Raw genomic sequence first — 17,296 nt, 5'->3', positions numbered from 1 at the left:
CTATCTAACTCCAAATTTGCTTGCTTTTGTCCTTCAAATTCATTTTCACTTACGTAGAGCCTTCACCTAAGTCAATTCTTCCCTTTTCTTTCTCTCTATTTCCTCTGTTTTTTTTTTTAATTCGGTTCATAGGTACTCTTAGCAGCCAATTTTAATTGGTTCTTACTTTGATCTTAACGTTTCTTCAAACTCATATAACTTAATGTTACTATTAGTTAATTTTTTTCTTTTTGTTATTACATGCAAAGACCGTGCTCAAAGTCAAGCCAATCAAGGAAGTTTCTCCTACAACACTAGTATACCTGTGTGGTTTATTGATACGGAGTAGAATTAGACTTCAAGGAGCAAGAACAGGCTAGCACTAAGTATAACTTAGTAACGTCGGCCTAGGCCAATCATGCATGTGGCTTTACTGTTGGCTTGGTTGAACAAATTGTATGATGTATGATGATGCATGCCTCGTAGTCCCTACACGTGTCATGATTTTGATTGTTATGCTATGTTATGTTATACTATATTATGTTGTGCTATGTCGTGTTATAAGATATGCTATAATGTGATTATGTCATGTTGTATAACCATGTTTATGATATTGATAATCTATGACGTATAAACCTCCATACGCCGTATCATGTAAGCCATGTTAAGTATGAAAGATTTGATAAGAACGAAAGTTTGACTTGCATTGTATGCCATAATTTTAAGTTATGAGGGACTTTATGCATTAGAATACTTCCCTGTTATGATTAGTTCCGACGCATACCTTACTATATTTATGTTCATTAGGATATTAAGTGGGTCATTTTCCTCCATGATGTTTGGTAGCGTGAGTGTGCGCTAGTCCGACGAGCCAAACCCAGGTTAGGTATACAAGGCGACCTGGTGGGTACATGTGCACATGTGTGGACTGTTTGTAGGGAAGTACTACATATCTAGTCCGTTAAGTTTTCCAATATTATCATAGTGATTGTCAATTTTTGAATTTTTCAAAATTTTAATTCAATTCAAACTTTAAAAAAATATAAACAAATAAAAAAAAATAATAAATAAATAAATAAATAAATAAAACCAACGAAAATTACAATTATAATTTCTATAGAAGGGAGAAAAAAAAAAATGAAAAATCAGTAGAAACCTCCCGTCTCCGGTGTGGATAATCTTCCAGTTCGCAGGTGTTCGACGAAAAATTGATTCAGAAAGTTGCGATCCGAATGGTGATCTCCGGCTCTAGATTTGGAAGGAGGCGTTGGATTGGGCAAAGAACATGGCGCAATCGATTCCCCTTCAGAATCTCTTCCCGACGAATCTTTCGTCTCACAATCCTATGCCTCGCTTTGATCGCAATTCTGCCTCCCATTTTCTTCCATTTCAAGCTCAAGCGCTTTCAGCAGGTAATCTTTCTCCTAATCTGATCTCTACTCTGTAATTGAATTCCAAAATCGCATGATTGTGTTTGTTCTCTGTATAGATGCAACAAGGGAAGTGCAAATGGATGAATGATCCTCCGCTTGTGTGTGCTCATGGAGGCGACTCATCCAAGGCCTTTCCGAACACTGTACGATTCCTCTATTCGCTTTAGGTACCGAATCATCTCTGATCGATCTTTATTGGTTATGATCTTCTCCACTACTTCCTGCAGATGGATGCATATAGCTTAGCGCTGCGTTCTCAAGCCAACTGCATTGAAGTTGATGTTTCTCGCTCTTCAGATGGAGTCTTATTTGCACTTCATGACAGGTATGTAAAACAAGTTTGTACAACACATGTATGTGCACAGGCAACAACCATCACCGTTTCCAATTGTATCTAAATCAGTTAAGAAGGCTAGGGCATGTCAATTTTCTTCTCCTGCAATATAATCAAGATTAAATAATCAAGATGATTCTAATATTAGGTTGTGGTCGAGGTGTATTCATTGTTGAAATATTCAGTGGAGTTGGTGATATGGACTGGGATTGTTATGGAACCAGCGGTCTTTAGATATTAAATGGCTAAATATCATTTACTCTGTTCTTTTATTCTCATATTATGAAACTTTTGATGATATTTGGAGGCTTGATTATCACCTGATAGGCAGGGACTTGCAGAGGATAACTGGATCAAATACTTCTCAAGTTGGAAATTTTAGCATGAAAGAGGTGAGTTTAGATTCTGCATCTTGATATCTGTATTAAACAACTCTCTAATTGAGGTGCATAGGGAGTTTGCTTTATTATGAATTTCCCCAGTTCATGTATATAAATATATATTCCAACACCCATTATAGACTGTTGCAAATAAGACTCTGTAGTCTCCATTGAATTGCTTCTTGGGTTGGCAGATATCAGTAGCTGTTAGGGAGGATTGGATGAGAGGGGAATTAGGTTGATTCATTAAATGATTTTATTATGTAATAAAGGTTTGTTGTGTTCCATCTCAGAGAGAAGTGAGTCTTGATTAAAAGTTCTTCCTTCTCTATGTTCCATCACAGAGCAATTTACAGTGTTGGTTGAGATCATTGCTCAAGTTTAGTGCCTAAAGTGTACTTAGCTTTGTGTAGACGGGACTTGATCATTTAGATTTATCTAGATTAGCCTCCTTTTCTTTTCCTACCATGTTGTACAGTTTGGACCCCAATATTCCTGGTTGCTTTCTAATGTGTGCTTACATTTTCAATTAAGAACCAATAACCACTTGTTAATGTTCCGAGGATATCGTTTTCCATTTAGTGTAATACTAAATCCTTAGGCACTACATTGATTACTGATGCCATTTCGTTCAGAAGAGGTTTATTTGTGCTTATCACACTAAATGATTTTCTTTTTATTATGTATAAAAAAAAAAAAAACGAAAATTGTTTCTATTTTATAAATGACTTATTAGAAACAAAATTGAAAGGTTGAGGACTAAGTAGATATTTTTTAATAGAAGAACTTATTAGACGCAAGATTTAAAGTTTAAGGACCTATTACATGGTTTTTAAAGTTCAAGATCCTATTAGACACAAGCCTCAAAGTTCAAGGACTAAACTTGTAATTAAATCCAAATATAAATATAGTAATACATGATTACATAAAATGATATTTATTTTATTTTACATTCTTGAGTTTGTATTCAATAAATTTTCTTTTTCTTCAATGTCCATTTTTTCTTTCAAGAAATAACAGAGAACAAAAGACTTTCTGGTTAAAAGTAATAAAACAATGTGAATGATTGCCTTATCCTCACTGACACGCAAAAGGTGACAAAGAGCAACTAAAAGTCAACTAAGGCAATTGCATGAGTGTAGGGGCTCTCCAGTCTCCATCGACAATCATATGGTTGCCTTTTGTCATGCTAGTTATAGTTATATTGGTTGCAATTAGTTATAGGCTTGTAATGGTTACTTGTATAAATTATAAAAGAATAGTAGGGAAAAGTGAGTCGATTATTGGAAGGGGTCTCTCTAACAATAGCCTGGTTTTGCACTATGCTAATAATAGCTTGTCAAAATTACGTAATAGCCTTGCTTCACTATGCTAATAACAACTCATCAATATTACTTATGCTTTAAAAGGCAGGAATTTTTTCCTCTTGGAGCTATGGGATTCAATACATTGGCTGCAAACCTATTACTTTCTAACGTAAATCCCTACTTCATCATCTTGTTTCCTGGCCCCTGGGAGTCTGGGTACCCAGTAGAGACAAGGTGGCAGTCAGACATAGTCTTTATCTCTGGGGTGGCATTCTCTTTTGCATCTTTTTGCATGCCACAGAATGTGTTTCTCATTTCTGTACACTGCTATAGAGACGACTCTTATGAAATGCTAGACAGACTCCCTGTGTTCCTGTTTCTGGCAAACCATACAAGCAATAAGTCGAAATGGTGTTGATTAATGCCTGTTAGAGATATTTTGTAAGAGATTTGTCCAGAAAAGAGCATGTCCCTAGAGGCTACTAAAAAGGATATATAGGAGTTAATTTATTTCTATTTCTTCCTCTAGGAGCTCTCTATCACGATTTTTCTGATTATAGTCCTTGATTTTTCCTGAATGGGAGAGGGCTGACTCCTTTGACTTGTTTGTTAGTGGCTCCTTTATAATTTATTCTTCTATGAAATATTTTTTTATCCTCAATTTCTATATATGGATATTTCTTTTCTCTTCTCTTTTTTTTTTTTTTTTCTCTTTGTAACATTACTCTGTAGTTTGCGGTTATAGATAAAAAATCTTGGAGCGTTTTATCAACACACTAATAAATTGCTGGATTTCAACATTCCTACAATTGAAGAAGCTTTAGTGGTAAGCTTTAGTATATATGCTCTCTTAGAATGAATTCATTATATACCATTTAATGCCTATCTGATCCTGCTTGCCAAAATCCAGTCTGATATTTTTTAGTTTATTCTTTGGAAGACTCGGCATTTTAAGTTGACTATCATTCCCTTGTATTTGTGCAGTTAATATCAAAATCAGTTAAGCAGGTGATTCTAGATGCAAAGATTGGACCACCGTCATATGAAAATGGGCTTGCAAAGGACATCATTTCTGTTGTGAGTTTTCTCTTCTTTCTCCTTTGTCTGCACAATTTTCTACTAACGAAGACATTATCTAAACATGTTAATCTAAGTTCTTGTTTATGGAGTATTTGTAAAATATAAGGTTGTTCTGGTTGTGGCTGTGTTCTAGAATAGTACTAGCAATTTTAGGATTAACCGTACAGCTGACAGTTGCAATATTTTGCCTTCATTTTTGTATTATCTTACTTTTAAACCTGTGATCCTTACCATCTCTCCCTCCGGAACTGAAGAAAGCATAGTGTTTGTTGATACTATTATAAATTAGTTCGAAGGAATTATGGGTGTACTCAAGAGGGGGGAGCTTTCAGTTTATGTTGGAACTGGGGTTGTAGCTTGGATGAGAGATGGGATGATAGTGCCTGTGGCATTAGTGAGGCACTGAACTTCCACCCGAAGAGGAGACTAGTTTATGTGTTAAAGCCTATTCATGGTTCGTCGAACACTGGAGAGGTGTTTTGTATGGTTTTTGTGGGGCCATTTCAAGGCAGAAGATCAATTGTTTCATTCTTGCTAGCAGAAATGGTGAGTGGTGGTGCCCTTATAATAAGCTTGGTTTTCTTTTTCTCTCCCTAGTTGTAATTAATGAGGATGTGCTAGAAAAGTAGCTTTCATCATCCCTAGTGTGATGTGCACATTCCGACTGGTAATAAATGAGTGGGGAGGCTCCAAGTATCTCAAATACTTAGAGAGTTACATTGTAATTCTGTTATGGTTTATGTTTCAATCTATTTGGATTCTACTACATTTGTGCACTCAATTATAAGCTAAGGAGAGAGGGCAAAAGGATAGAGATTGAAATGGAGAGTGATGTTCGGGAAGTAGCATTTAAAATAAAAATAAAATGTCAAGAAGGAAGACGAGTCGATCTAAAGGGCACCCCTTACAGCTGCATGTCTCCGCACGCTCCCACTTTCAATAGTGGTCTACACCATCTAAAAAAAATAGAGTAACATGGAATGAGTATAAAAGTACTTAGTAAACAACCTATTTGTAGGCTTTTGTCGGACTTAATCCTATACAAAGAAACTTAGGCTATGTGTTCATAACTATCCCTAGCGATAACCAATTTATGGCTTAACATCTGTATCAAACTGTGTAGGTCATTGTGTTACTAACCCTTAGCATACCTCGTTTAAGGAGTACTCAATCTCTCTTAGGTTCACAACCTAAAAGTTTTCTATTTTCTCTTGGCTCTAGGTTTCACGTATGTCTAGGTGCTTCGTTAGTCTTGTGCAAAGTGTGCCTTGAATTGCTGTGGCCCATGGAAAGGCTCAAGAGTAATACTCATAAGTCTAGAGGAGCCTTTTTGCTCTAAGACAATGACGGTACTCCATGCATGTCTACCTACTGAGCTCTAATTGGTGGGTCTCCCTAGTGGTGTCAGGCAACATCTACATGTTTCTAAGATCAGTAAACTACTTGTCACTATGTACCCTCCTCGAGCTAGAACAGTAAAACTACCTGTCTTAGGAACAGTAACTACTTGTTACTTCGCCTTTTCAGAGTAGAACAGTAAACTACCTGTCACTACACCACTCGGGCTAGATAGTAAAAAAGGCCATGGCTCTCCCACTAGGCACCACCGATAAAACTTCAATAGTAACCTCTATGACTCCTGAAACCCTCTATGAGTGACAACTAAGCCATGTGTAACAAGTAGGTCCTAATCCCTCTTGGTGTTAGTTCATGCATAGAGACGTCAAATCCTGATGCATCCCTCATGGAAGATGATATTATAGATGAATAAAAAAAAGGAGGAAACAAACAAGTGTGGCCATCAAATTTGACATGGAAATAAGCCTTCAGCCAATCGGACTTCCTAAAAAAACATTTTTGTAGGCAAAGACTTCGGCTCAAAATGGCGAGTGAGGATAAAATGTTGCATTTCATCCACAAACATCTCCATCATCATTAATGGAAGACAAAGAGGGAAGATCTGTGCTACTCGGGGTCTTCAACAAGGGGACCCACTATCACCTTTTTTTCATAATGATAATTGATTGACTTAGTCGCTCACTCACCAAGTAGAATAGGATGGGCTTTCAAGTTGGTAACAAAGGTTTAAGTATCAACCACCTACCTTCCGTTTGCGAATGACACAATCATCTTTTTTTTAATTGTTAGATGTCTCATCTATAAAAAACAAGACAATGAAGATCTTCGAAAGATTCTCAGGACAAAACATCAACCTTAAAAAAAACAGAGATATTGGGCATCAATAATAGCACAGAGGATATCGAAGACTTTGTCCACAAATACACTTGTAAAAAGGGTGCATGTCTGAATATGTACTTAGGATTGCCCTTAAATGGGAACCCCAAATCCTTCTTTTTTGGAAGACTATTATTGAAAAAATAGAAAGAATGTTATCAACTTGTTCATCATGTTACCCTTCCAAAGGTAGAATGCTCACCCTAATATAAGCCACTTTGTCCAACCTTTCCACTTAATACATGTCTCTATTTGAGATGCATCCGATAGTGGATACGGAAATATAAAGATTATTCATAAACTATATGTGGAAAGATGACCTACACCTTATTCGATGGAATACCGTAAGCCTCCCTGTAGATAAGGGAGGACTCGGCATTATTTTTTTAAAGGATAAGAATAGAGCTCTCCTCGCCAAATAGGTATGGAGATATTACCACGAAGACACTGCATTGTGGAGAAATATTATAAAGACTAAATTTAATCCTTCATCATGGACAAATCAACCCCATCCCCCTCCACCTTCTGCAAAGGAGCCATGGAAGTATATAAAAAAGCACCAAAACCTCATCACGTACCGCATTCTCCATAGGGTGGGTGATGGAGAAAGCACATCTTTCTGGACTGACCCTTGGATTGACAACGGTATGCTCTTTTGTATTGACTCTCACAATGCAAAAATGCCATGGTTAAAGAAACATGGAAAGACATAAACAAATTCTAGGACTTGAAACTCGGTAGGAACCTAAAGGATAATGAAGTTAAGGAATGAGCCGAATTAAGCCTTGACCTTACCCAATGGTACTTTCTCACTACCTAGCGTTGACGAGTCTTCACAAAATCTTTGATGATGGATATGGGAGAAAAGGTAGAAGCAATAAGCCCCACACTAGCCAAGACAATATAGAAAGGAGATGGTGCATAAAGCCATTAGCTCCTATGACAACCTACAAAAAAAAAAAAAAAAAAAAAAAAAAAAACTTATGATAAACCTACAAAAAAAAAAAAAAAAAAAAAAAAAAAAGAATTCTCTACGTGACTCTATTTCCAAATCGGTGCCATCATGCAAGAAAGATAGCGAATCACAAAACAATCTATTTATGCAGTGGATATATACTTATGGTTTATGAACAAAACTTATGATATTTTCGAATGACATCTCACTTTTCATAGGGATGGAAAGGAGTTATTGAACATGACCTTAACGTACCATCCATTCAAGAATACAAAACTTCTGCTATGAACAAACCTTATTACGGCTTTCTTTTGGAATCTATGGAAAGAAAGAAATCAATGGGTATTCAGAGAGAATACAGAGACTTATGTGACTCTTTGAAAAACTAATCTTGCCCAAATTTTAGGTTCTTCCGTTGAAGATTGAGTTTTGGAAATTGATAGTTAAAATGTCTTTAAGCCGAGTTTCTCCACCAAAATCAAATTAAATTCAATTTCCACAAGTCAGCACATTAGTCAATGAAAATGTAAGAGAATTAAACACAATAAGTGTAAGTATTTAAGACCTATCAGCTGCTCATAAATGAAAAAAAAAAAAAAAAAAAAAAAGGGTAGAGGGCCGCTTGTCCTGTCTCATTGGTTAGAAGCGTTAAGATGAGTTTTATATATGTATATATATATATATATAACACACACACACACACACACACACATACATTGGGAGTGGTAGGAATTAGCAGCATAGGGTTCATGTGCAATGTCCATTCTCTATCTGTTCAAGTTGTGGTGCATGAGTCCTTTTTCATTTCTATTCAGTTTTTCAATTAAGACTGCTCAACCTTAAAGCTCTATGACCCTTCAAAGTACAGGTATAGGGGAACAAATGGCTTTTGGGTCGATTAAGTTCTTTTTGTTAGTCCTTGTGGGCTGTTTTGATGCTTGCATTGAGAAACTTATAGAAAATTTATTGTGCGAAGATGTAAGTGAGAGGGTGGTTCTCAATGAGTCAGTTGGGGAGTTGGTGTCCAGATTATGTGAAGAGGGGACTGGGAATTTTCAGGCAAGAATATGTCCTTGTTTCCAAATAATCGCAACAGCTTTTTCTAGAGCCTTTACTTTTATGTGATCTATTTATTCCCGATTACCAACAACTGAATACTTTCTTTTAATTTTTCTTCTTTCTGAGTAGTCTCATTTGTTGGCATTGTTATTGTATCTCTCTAGCCTTATTCAAGTGTGCAAAGTTATTGTTTTAGAGGCAAACTGCCTTGTTTTCCTTCTCATTTGTTTGATTTCGGCTCATGGATTTTCTTCATATTTGTAGCCTAATGTTCATGGAAAAATTTCAGGTCGAGAAGACACAATGTAAGAATTGTCTCGTATGGGCGAAGAGCGATAGCTTAGTGAGGGACATAATCAAATTATCATCGGATATGAAGGTGAGTGAAAACTGGTCTTAGTATTCAACTACTCAAGTTATTTTGACTTACCATTATTTAACCTAGTGGATAGTTTACCTTTCCGAGTGCTAATGTTGCATAGTTTTGTTTGGCTAAACCTCTTCTACATTCAGTTCGCATCATCAAAAGACATTGACTTGATGTAATTTGTGTTTATTTTAACGATCTGCTCCCAAACTCTTGTCATTGAGCTGTGTTATTAAAGTTTATAGAGCGAGCTCGGTATCCCGCATTATTTATCTTGTGTTCATGCAGCTGGATTTTAATGTCCTTGAATCTTTTAATTGTGCCTGGGTATTTTTCAATGTCAAACATAGATTTTCCGTTATTAACCGTTCATTTGTAATAGTGGATTTGACTTTTTAACTGTCAGAGAATCGAAAGTTTGCACGTTTCATATAACGCATATGCTTTACGTGCAGGTGGGGTATATCGTAATGATGGACCCATCTACAGGTGAAAGAACGAACTTGCTGAGAATGAAAGGAGCCAAGGTGGTTGGTGCCTATCATCCATTGATCGATGAAGACCTTATGCGAATGATGCACAGGTATAGCTTCCATTTGATGCAAAAGTTAGAGGTTTAAATCACCCACCGTTTTATGTCCGTTTTATGTTATTAAACTCGGAAACAAAAAAGTTTGGAGGTCTGCCAATGGGCTTGCATTGTAGAATCAAGTTGACATGTTTTGATCAACAGGAGAGATAAAAAGGTGTATGCATGGACGGTTGATGATGTCGATTCGATGAAAAGAATGTTAGTCGAGGGAGTAGATGCTGTCGTTACGAGCAACCCGACACTACTCGGAGGTGTAATGCAAGATATCAGAACTACATGCCTTGAGAATGGTTTTTCACTTCCATCAAGATAATCAAAAGTACTTCAACATTCCAACTCCTACACACACAAGCTATTCTTTCGTTCTTTTTCCCTTTAATTTCCTCATTGTTCCTCTTATCTTCTGTGGAAGATATTGATTTGTTTCTAAATAGTTCCTCGTTGATGCGTTGCATACTCTCTGGTAATCTTTGATTATTCAGATATACAATATTATATATCTCATAATAAGAATAAGAACACATTTGAAATTTAAGATTTGTTTCCCATTAGTTTCTCTTCAATAGACATGCCTACTGAGGGATTACTATGTTGATTTGGACAAGTAATTTCAAGAATCTATGGGTGGTCGTGTTCAAATTCTTCGAAAAGAACCACTCCGAGCATAATAGCTCAGTGGATAAGGATCTATTTTACTTTTTCAAAACTTAATGGTTGTGAGATCCGAATTGGCTAGAGAGAGGAACAAAACATTCTTTGTATAAGGGTGTGAAATAGGCATGTTAAAGCCTAAAGAGGACAATATTTGCTTGGGTGGTTACGAATGGTATAGAGCCCGTCATTGGTGGGCTTGGACCACACCTAAAATCGGGTGGAAGCTAACTTTGGTTGGTTAATCCGATCCGTAAAAAATGGACCACACCTAAAATCAGGCGGAAACTAACTTGGGTTGGTTAATCCGATCAGTTCATAGATGGTCGGCAAATATGATGGTGTTAATTACTGGTGGATTTAAAAAACCTCGCTACAGATGTGGTTCTGGCTGTATTGACTGTATCCTTTGGTGTAAGTGGTTATTTGGTGATGATTCTTCTATAGTAATTTGGCCACTTATGTAGTAATAAGATCAACTCTTTGGCCACTTCAGGAACAACTGTTCATCGACATTATGGAGAAATCCTTTATGAAGGAGGTACCTTAGTTACATTTATATATGAAAAATCACGATCTAACGATATAATGCAGGGTCTTCCAAAAGTAGAACAAATATTAGAAGTGCGTTCAATTGATTCATTAGTTGGAGAACGGCCCAAGGAGGGTGGATTGTGAGATCCTACATTAGTTGGAGAGCGGAATAAAATTCTTTATAAGAGTATAGACAATATCGGCTAGCAATGAGTTTGGGCCGTCACGATGGTCAAATCATTTGCCTCATAATAATATATACATTTTAAATTATGGAAAGGTAATATTGTTTTCGAGACAAAATTAGGTGAGATCGTCGAGTCAAAAAATAATGTTATTTAAAAATACTAGGATGGAGATATGGACGAAACATGTCTCAAATATATTCCAAAGAGGTGCTTTTTTTTAATAACATGGAGTTAGCAGTTGAAGTTTTATATTTCATAACGAAAAATAAAAAAAGTAATTAAAAATATCCAATAATAAATATTATTATCTTATCAACATTTCCACACACTGCAATGTTTAACCAAAGAGGGAATAAACTGACTATTGAAAGCATATACCCAAACATCTCTTTGTCTTCTCTCAAACGCCAATTAAAAAACGCTCGTATGCTTTGATCTATTACATATGACCGTCAGTCTCACGATTTTAAAATGCATCGGTTAGGGAGAGGTTTCCACACATTTATAAGGAATGTTTCGTTCCCTCTCCAACCGACGTGGGATCTCACAATCCACCTCGTTAGGAGTCTAACGTCCTCACTAGCAAATCGTCCCGGTGTCTGGCTTTGATACCATTTGTAACAGCATAAGCCCACCGCTAATAGATATTGTCCTCTTTGGCCTATTATATATCGTCATCAGTCTCACGGTTTTAAAATGCGTCTGTTAGGGAGAGGTTTCCACGTCTTTATACGGAATGCTTCGTTCCCTCTGCAACCGATGTGGGATCTCACAATCCACCCTGTTAGGGGTCCAACGTCCTCGCTGGCACATCGTTCCGATGTCTGACTCTGATACCATTTGTAACAGCTTAAGCCCACCGCTAACAGATATTGTCCGCTTTGACCCATTACGTATTGTCGTCAGCCTCACGGTTTTTAAATTTCTATTAGGGAGAGATTTCCACACCCTTACAAAGAATACTTCGTTCTCATCTCCCATCAATGTAGGATATGTGTATCTAAACATCCACGTCTATCTCAATTCAGATGATTATAGAATGATATACGAACATATTTTCATACATTTTTTTAATTGTATTGATTCGAAATAACTATAATATCTTGTGGGGTCTGTGAAAAACCACGTGTATCGATTTCGATATTCAACAATATAAAAGATCATATATTTCAATTTAGCTATCATTTGCTCAAACAAAGTGACAAATTCCTCCATTTCCATTGAAGTTCCTTGAAATATTTAAACAATTTCCATATTTCTATTTCATTTGGGAAACCCTCTCAAACAAATGATGTTTATCTTCAATGCCTTAGGTTTTCATTATAATATTACACGGAGACGAGGAAAATCGAATACTTAAACCCTCTCTTCCTCCTCCTCCTGCATTCCAAGGTTCTTTCCTCATTGCTACTTCTTCTACTGATTTTGTTCTTATTTGGGTTCGCTTAATTTCATCTAATTGATATCTCCCTCGTTGAAATCCTTGAATTCGTCCAGATTCGCCCCTGTTTTCATTTGGGGTTTTGATGTCTTTAATTTATTTTCTGAGATGAACTGCTACTCGCCCCTGTTTTCATTTGGGGTTTTGATATCTTTAAGTTATTTTCTGAGATGAACTGCTACTCGCTCCTGTTTTCATTTGGGGTTTTGATATGTTTAATTTACTTTCTGAGATGAACTGCTACTCGCCCCTGTTTTCATTTGGGGTTTTGATATCAAGTATTTTCTGAGATGAACTGCTAATCCCTCAATTGTTCTTGCTTTTTTTCTTGATTTTGCTGTTGGATCTGTTAAGTACATTGTTATCTGGATCTGGGCATTGCTGATTCGTGTTAATTTAGCTGAATTTCTCTGTTCTTGCTTCGATTTTTTCACCAAAACTGCAAATTATATCTGGGTTTTTAAGATCTAGCAGATTAGGAGGAGGGGTTTTGTGAAAATGGGCTATGATCATTTGGATCAATCTTCAGAACTGAAACTCTATCAGTTTTTTGTGTTCTGTGTTCCAATTCTTTTCACTTTCATTCTTCTATTCCTTTTCTATCTTCTTTATCTTCGTCGACGAAGGGCGGATTGGAATTCTATTCGAATGCGAACATCTGATGCAGTGAACAATAACATATCTGCTGTATGAACTTCTCTTTGTGTGTGTTGTTTGGTTTGTTTTTGATTATGAATGATTTTGAGGTTTCTTTGTTGTTGTGGTTGAGCAGTGTGATGTTGGGTTGAAGAAGGAATTCAGGGAGATGCTTCCTATTATTGTGTACAATGAAACATTCTTTGTTACTGATACGCTGTGAGTGGATTTGTTTTCTTATGTTTGTTTTATGTACTTTAAGGGCATTTCTATAGGTACCATTAGCGGTTTTTTTGTTCGTGTTTTAGGGACGTTTTGAAGAGCTATCTTTTGTTTCGGGTATCTTGATAGTATTGGGACATGATATTTGAAGAAAAAGAGGTTATGTGTGAGATCTCTCGGGGAGGAGAAGGAAATATCCTTTATAAGGGTGTGGAAACCTCTCTTTAGTAGACATGTTTTAAGAACCTTGAGGGGAAGCCCGAAAGGGAAAGTCCAAAGAGGATGATATCTGTTAGCGGTGGGCTTGGGTTGTTCCAAATGGTATTACAGCCAGACACTGGGCGATGTGTTAGCGAGGAGGTTGAGCCTCGAAGGGGGTGGACACGAGGTAGTGTGCAAGTAAGGATGTTGGGCCCCTAAGGGGAGGTGGATTGGGGAGTCCCACATTGATTAGAGAAGGGAACGAATGTTAGAGAGGATGCTGGACCCCTGATCCCACATCGGTTGGGGAGGAGAACGAAACATCTTTTATAAGGGTGTGGAAACCTTTCCCTAGCAGACACGTTTTAAAAAATTTGAGGAAAAGCCCAAAGAAACAATATCTGTTAGTGGTGGATTTGGGTTGTTACAAATGGTATTAGAGTCAGACACCAAGCAATGTGCCAACGAGAAAGCTGAGCCCCGAAGGGGGGTGGACATGAGGCGGTGTGCCAGCAAGGACGTTAGGTCTCGAAGGGGGGTGGATTGGAGCATCCCACATCGATTAGAGAAGGGAACGAGTGCTAACGAGGACGTTGAGCCCAATATCCCACATCGGTTGGGGAGGAGAACGAAACTTCTTTTATAACGGTGTGGAAATCTCTCCCTAACAGACGCGTTTTAAAAACCTCGAGGGGAAGCCTGAAAAGGAAAGCTCATAGAGGACAATATCTACTAGCGGTGGACTTGGGTTGTTACGGGTTGTTACATTATGACACTATAGCACTAGGCAAATAAATTGAGTTACAGTCAGATAGTTTTTGACAAACCCCAAAAATTGTTGTGTACTCTGCCAATTTTAGGTTCGTTTTCTGTCGGCGTATCATTGGAGACTTTTTGTTCCTTTGTTAGGGTAGCTCTCATAAGCTACTATTTCATCGTTATGAATTTCGAAGAAAAAGAGCCGGTGACAATGTGTATATAATGAACTTCAAACCGAATTAGGCTTTGGATACCAAACCATACGCGTCAAAATCATCAAATTTGACTATTCCTCCCGATAGTGTCGAAAAATATCGCTATTTTTTTCTGTTAATTCTCTCTATTCGGCCTCGTCTCGAGAGAGCAATCCTTATGTGTTTGTTGTTTGTGGCAGATGTTCAGTCTGTTTAGGGGAATACCAAACAGAAGATAAGCTTCAGAAGATACCATCATGTGGGCATGTATTTCACGTTGACTGCATTGATCATTGGCTATCCAACCACAGCACCTGCCCACTCTGCCGTCTCTCTGTCCTTTCTCCGTCGTCCCGACCACCGCATATCCAGATCGAGATGGGACTCGAATCGACAAATGAGCAACGTCGCGAAGAAGCACCTCCTCAACATAGTAATCAAGCTTGTCATCATACAACACCTTCCGTGTGAAGTCATAATTCGAGTTTTCGAGGAGAAAGAATCATTCAAAAAGAGATGCAACTTTGGATATTTCATCGAGAGAAGACGATCCGAGGGAGAAATCAGGACGACGTAAATGGCTGTTCCATTGGGAACTATCAATGCCACCGACCCGTGTTTTAGCACAGTGATGTCGTAAATTGTTCTATCTCCCAACCGATCAAAAGATCATCCTGACTCACTTCGGGACTCACCTCTAACAGATATTGTCCTCTTTAGGCTTTCCCTTTTGGACTTTTTCTCAAGGTTCTTGAAACGCGTCTGATAGGGAGAGGTTTTCACACTCTTATAAAGAATGCTTCGTTCTCCTTTCCAACAGACGTGAGATCTCACCGTTATGGTGCCAAGGCTTAGTTCATGAGCATAATCTATGAATTCATACTATAGAAACAAGAAGCTGTCTTTACTAATGTAGCCTGTGGACTTTCTGTCTCTCACGACAACAAAAAGGTGAAGGATGTTGCATGAATGAATCGAGACCGCATTCGAATGAGAGCGATCTTTATATGATGGTTAAGAAAAACTTAAAGAATTGAAAGTTATTACCTATCAACATGGTTCATCTTCTTTTTCGGTAGCTCAAACATACGGACTCAAAGTTAAGCATATGAGTGAAGATAAAATATGTTGAAAAGACTTGTGTTAATACGTGAGAATAATTTTTACTTTTAAAAGCAAGGAACCAGTAACACAATCATGTCGCTCGCTCGAGAATGTTGGGACATTAAATACCGAATCTTCGTTCAAATTCAAGGTATTAATTGTTACACATGCTCCCGACCTGAGGTCTAAATATTATCAAATTAAATAAAAATGAAATAAATATATGTATATATAATTGTATCGTAAGTAACCATGTGTGTGTTTCTTTTAAAATCAACAACAAATTCGGGTTGGTTCGGTTCAACCCAATCTAGTTTTAAGAGAATCCATGAACCAACTCGATCTATGAAGTTTTTATTTATTTGAAAACTAAAATAAATTTATAATCCAACCCAAACTTGGAGTGGATTGTCAAAAATTTCGGATTATGGAGTTTTTTTTTTTTTTTTTTTTTTTTTTTTTTTTTTTTTTTTTTTAATTTTAATATCACTAATAAAAAAGGGGAATAAAATTTGAGAATAATATGTGCACAATGAATAAATTATTAAAGAAATTTTGAAGTCATTTCCTTACCGGTCGTTTTTCTCAATCCAAAGAGTCCAAAAAGAGAGTAGAAGAATGGTTGCCTACTTATTAATGTCTATTTAACCTGTAGGATTAGAGTCTCGTAAGAATATGTTGTTGTCAATCTACTGTTTGAACGCCTTTGGACTAAGTCAGACGATTGAGTGTTGTATGAATGTCACGTACTACGTGGCTATCTACATATTATTTTATGATGTTATGATATGTTGTGATGCATGTACTTCTAGTATGTTAGCTCATGTATATTCTGGTACCATGTTCACGATTATGCCTATGAGATATTGATAAGTCATGTATGACAATAATGAAAGATATGTGGTATACACTTATGCATATTTCAGGGAAGCTATGTCATCAAAATAATAAAAGTATGATCACAGGATCTCATGCATATTATATTCACAAGTATAAGATATTTCTCCAATATGTTTTGTACGGACGCATACATTATGCTATGATACATGCTCCTTTCTTTTCATTGGTTTCGATAACAAGAGCATGCATTAGCCTGTAGTCAGGCCTAGAGGGTACGAATATGAGACTACCTTGTGGGTTTATGTGCTTGTGCGTGAAACGTGTATAGAGAAGTATTATGCATCCAACCCTACCTAGAATAGAAAATAGAGCCCAAGAGTCACGACCTGAGTTTCACGAGTTGCGACGTATTAAAAACTCGAAAACATGAAAAGACACCAACTCCTGATTAAATTTTTTCTCATTTAAAACAAAACATGAATATATTTTATATACAAATCCAAAATAAATTTGAATACATTGGACTCGATAAACAAAACAACTTAAAACAGTAAAATAGTTGAAACACGGTGTGGCTTCGTACGACACCTATTCCTGATCCATTTCCATCCTTGATTAGCTCGTTATTGTCACCTAAAAAACTAAGAAATAGGAATGAGTATAAAGATTCAATAAGTAGCCTATTTGTAGGCTCTTAGTTGTGCCCTTTCGATGTGTTAGGATCCCAAACTCTTTCTTAGAACGTACCTATTCTTGTCTTGAGAACTTAAGTCTTTAGGTCATATTCTTGAGTTATTTGTCATGA

General features: G+C 36.9%; 2 protein-coding genes across 2 annotated transcripts; both read left to right on the top strand.

Moving 5' to 3' along the window:
- Nucleotides 1-1,099: 1,099 nt before the first annotated feature.
- Nucleotides 1,100-10,256, top strand: GDPD4 (PLC-like phosphodiesterases superfamily protein). The gene is made up of 9 exons (XM_087124900.1): nucleotides 1,100-1,391; nucleotides 1,469-1,555; nucleotides 1,640-1,737; nucleotides 2,078-2,138; nucleotides 4,179-4,259; nucleotides 4,418-4,510; nucleotides 9,052-9,141; nucleotides 9,585-9,712; nucleotides 9,863-10,256. Exons 1-9 carry the CDS (start codon nucleotides 1,212-1,214, stop codon nucleotides 10,032-10,034), a joined length of 990 nt encoding a protein of 329 aa, XP_086981026.1. The 5' UTR covers nucleotides 1,100-1,211; the 3' UTR covers nucleotides 10,035-10,256.
- A 2,236-nt stretch (nucleotides 10,257-12,492) lies between these two features.
- Nucleotides 12,493-15,558, top strand: LOC111796570 (RING-H2 finger protein ATL58). Its single transcript, XM_023679245.2, has 3 exons — nucleotides 12,493-13,222; nucleotides 13,308-13,390; nucleotides 14,748-15,558. The coding sequence occupies exons 1-3, from the start codon at nucleotides 13,034-13,036 to the stop codon at nucleotides 15,016-15,018; spliced, it is 543 nt and encodes a 180-aa protein (XP_023535013.2). The 5' UTR covers nucleotides 12,493-13,033; the 3' UTR covers nucleotides 15,019-15,558.
- The last annotated feature ends 1,738 nt before the right edge of the window (nucleotides 15,559-17,296 follow it).

The sequence above is a fragment of the Cucurbita pepo genome, chromosome 6, assembly GCF_057944985.1.
Source record: "Cucurbita pepo subsp. pepo isolate OVF chromosome 6, ASM5794498v1, whole genome shotgun sequence".
Taxonomy (NCBI): domain Eukaryota; kingdom Viridiplantae; phylum Streptophyta; class Magnoliopsida; order Cucurbitales; family Cucurbitaceae; genus Cucurbita; species Cucurbita pepo.
Note: the sequence above shows the minus strand (reverse complement) of the source record. Positions and strands in the feature narration are given on the sequence as shown.

Coding starts and splice junctions, on each gene's coding strand:
- GDPD4 (XM_087124900.1), top strand. CDS start 1,212: ATGGTGATCTCCGGCTCTAGATTTGGAAGGAGGCGTTGGATTGGGCAA. Junction 2,139..4,178: donor GAAATTTTAGCATGAAAGAG/GTGAGTTTAGAT, acceptor TTGCGGTTATAG/ATAAAAAATCTTGGAGCGTT. Junction 9,142..9,584: donor AATTATCATCGGATATGAAG/GTGAGTGAAAAC, acceptor CTTTACGTGCAG/GTGGGGTATATCGTAATGAT.
- LOC111796570 (XM_023679245.2), top strand. CDS start 13,034: ATGGGCTATGATCATTTGGATCAATCTTCAGAACTGAAACTCTATCAG. Junction 13,223..13,307: donor TGAACAATAACATATCTGCT/GTATGAACTTCT, acceptor GTGGTTGAGCAG/TGTGATGTTGGGTTGAAGAA. Junction 13,391..14,747: donor TTCTTTGTTACTGATACGCT/GTGAGTGGATTT, acceptor TGTTTGTGGCAG/ATGTTCAGTCTGTTTAGGGG.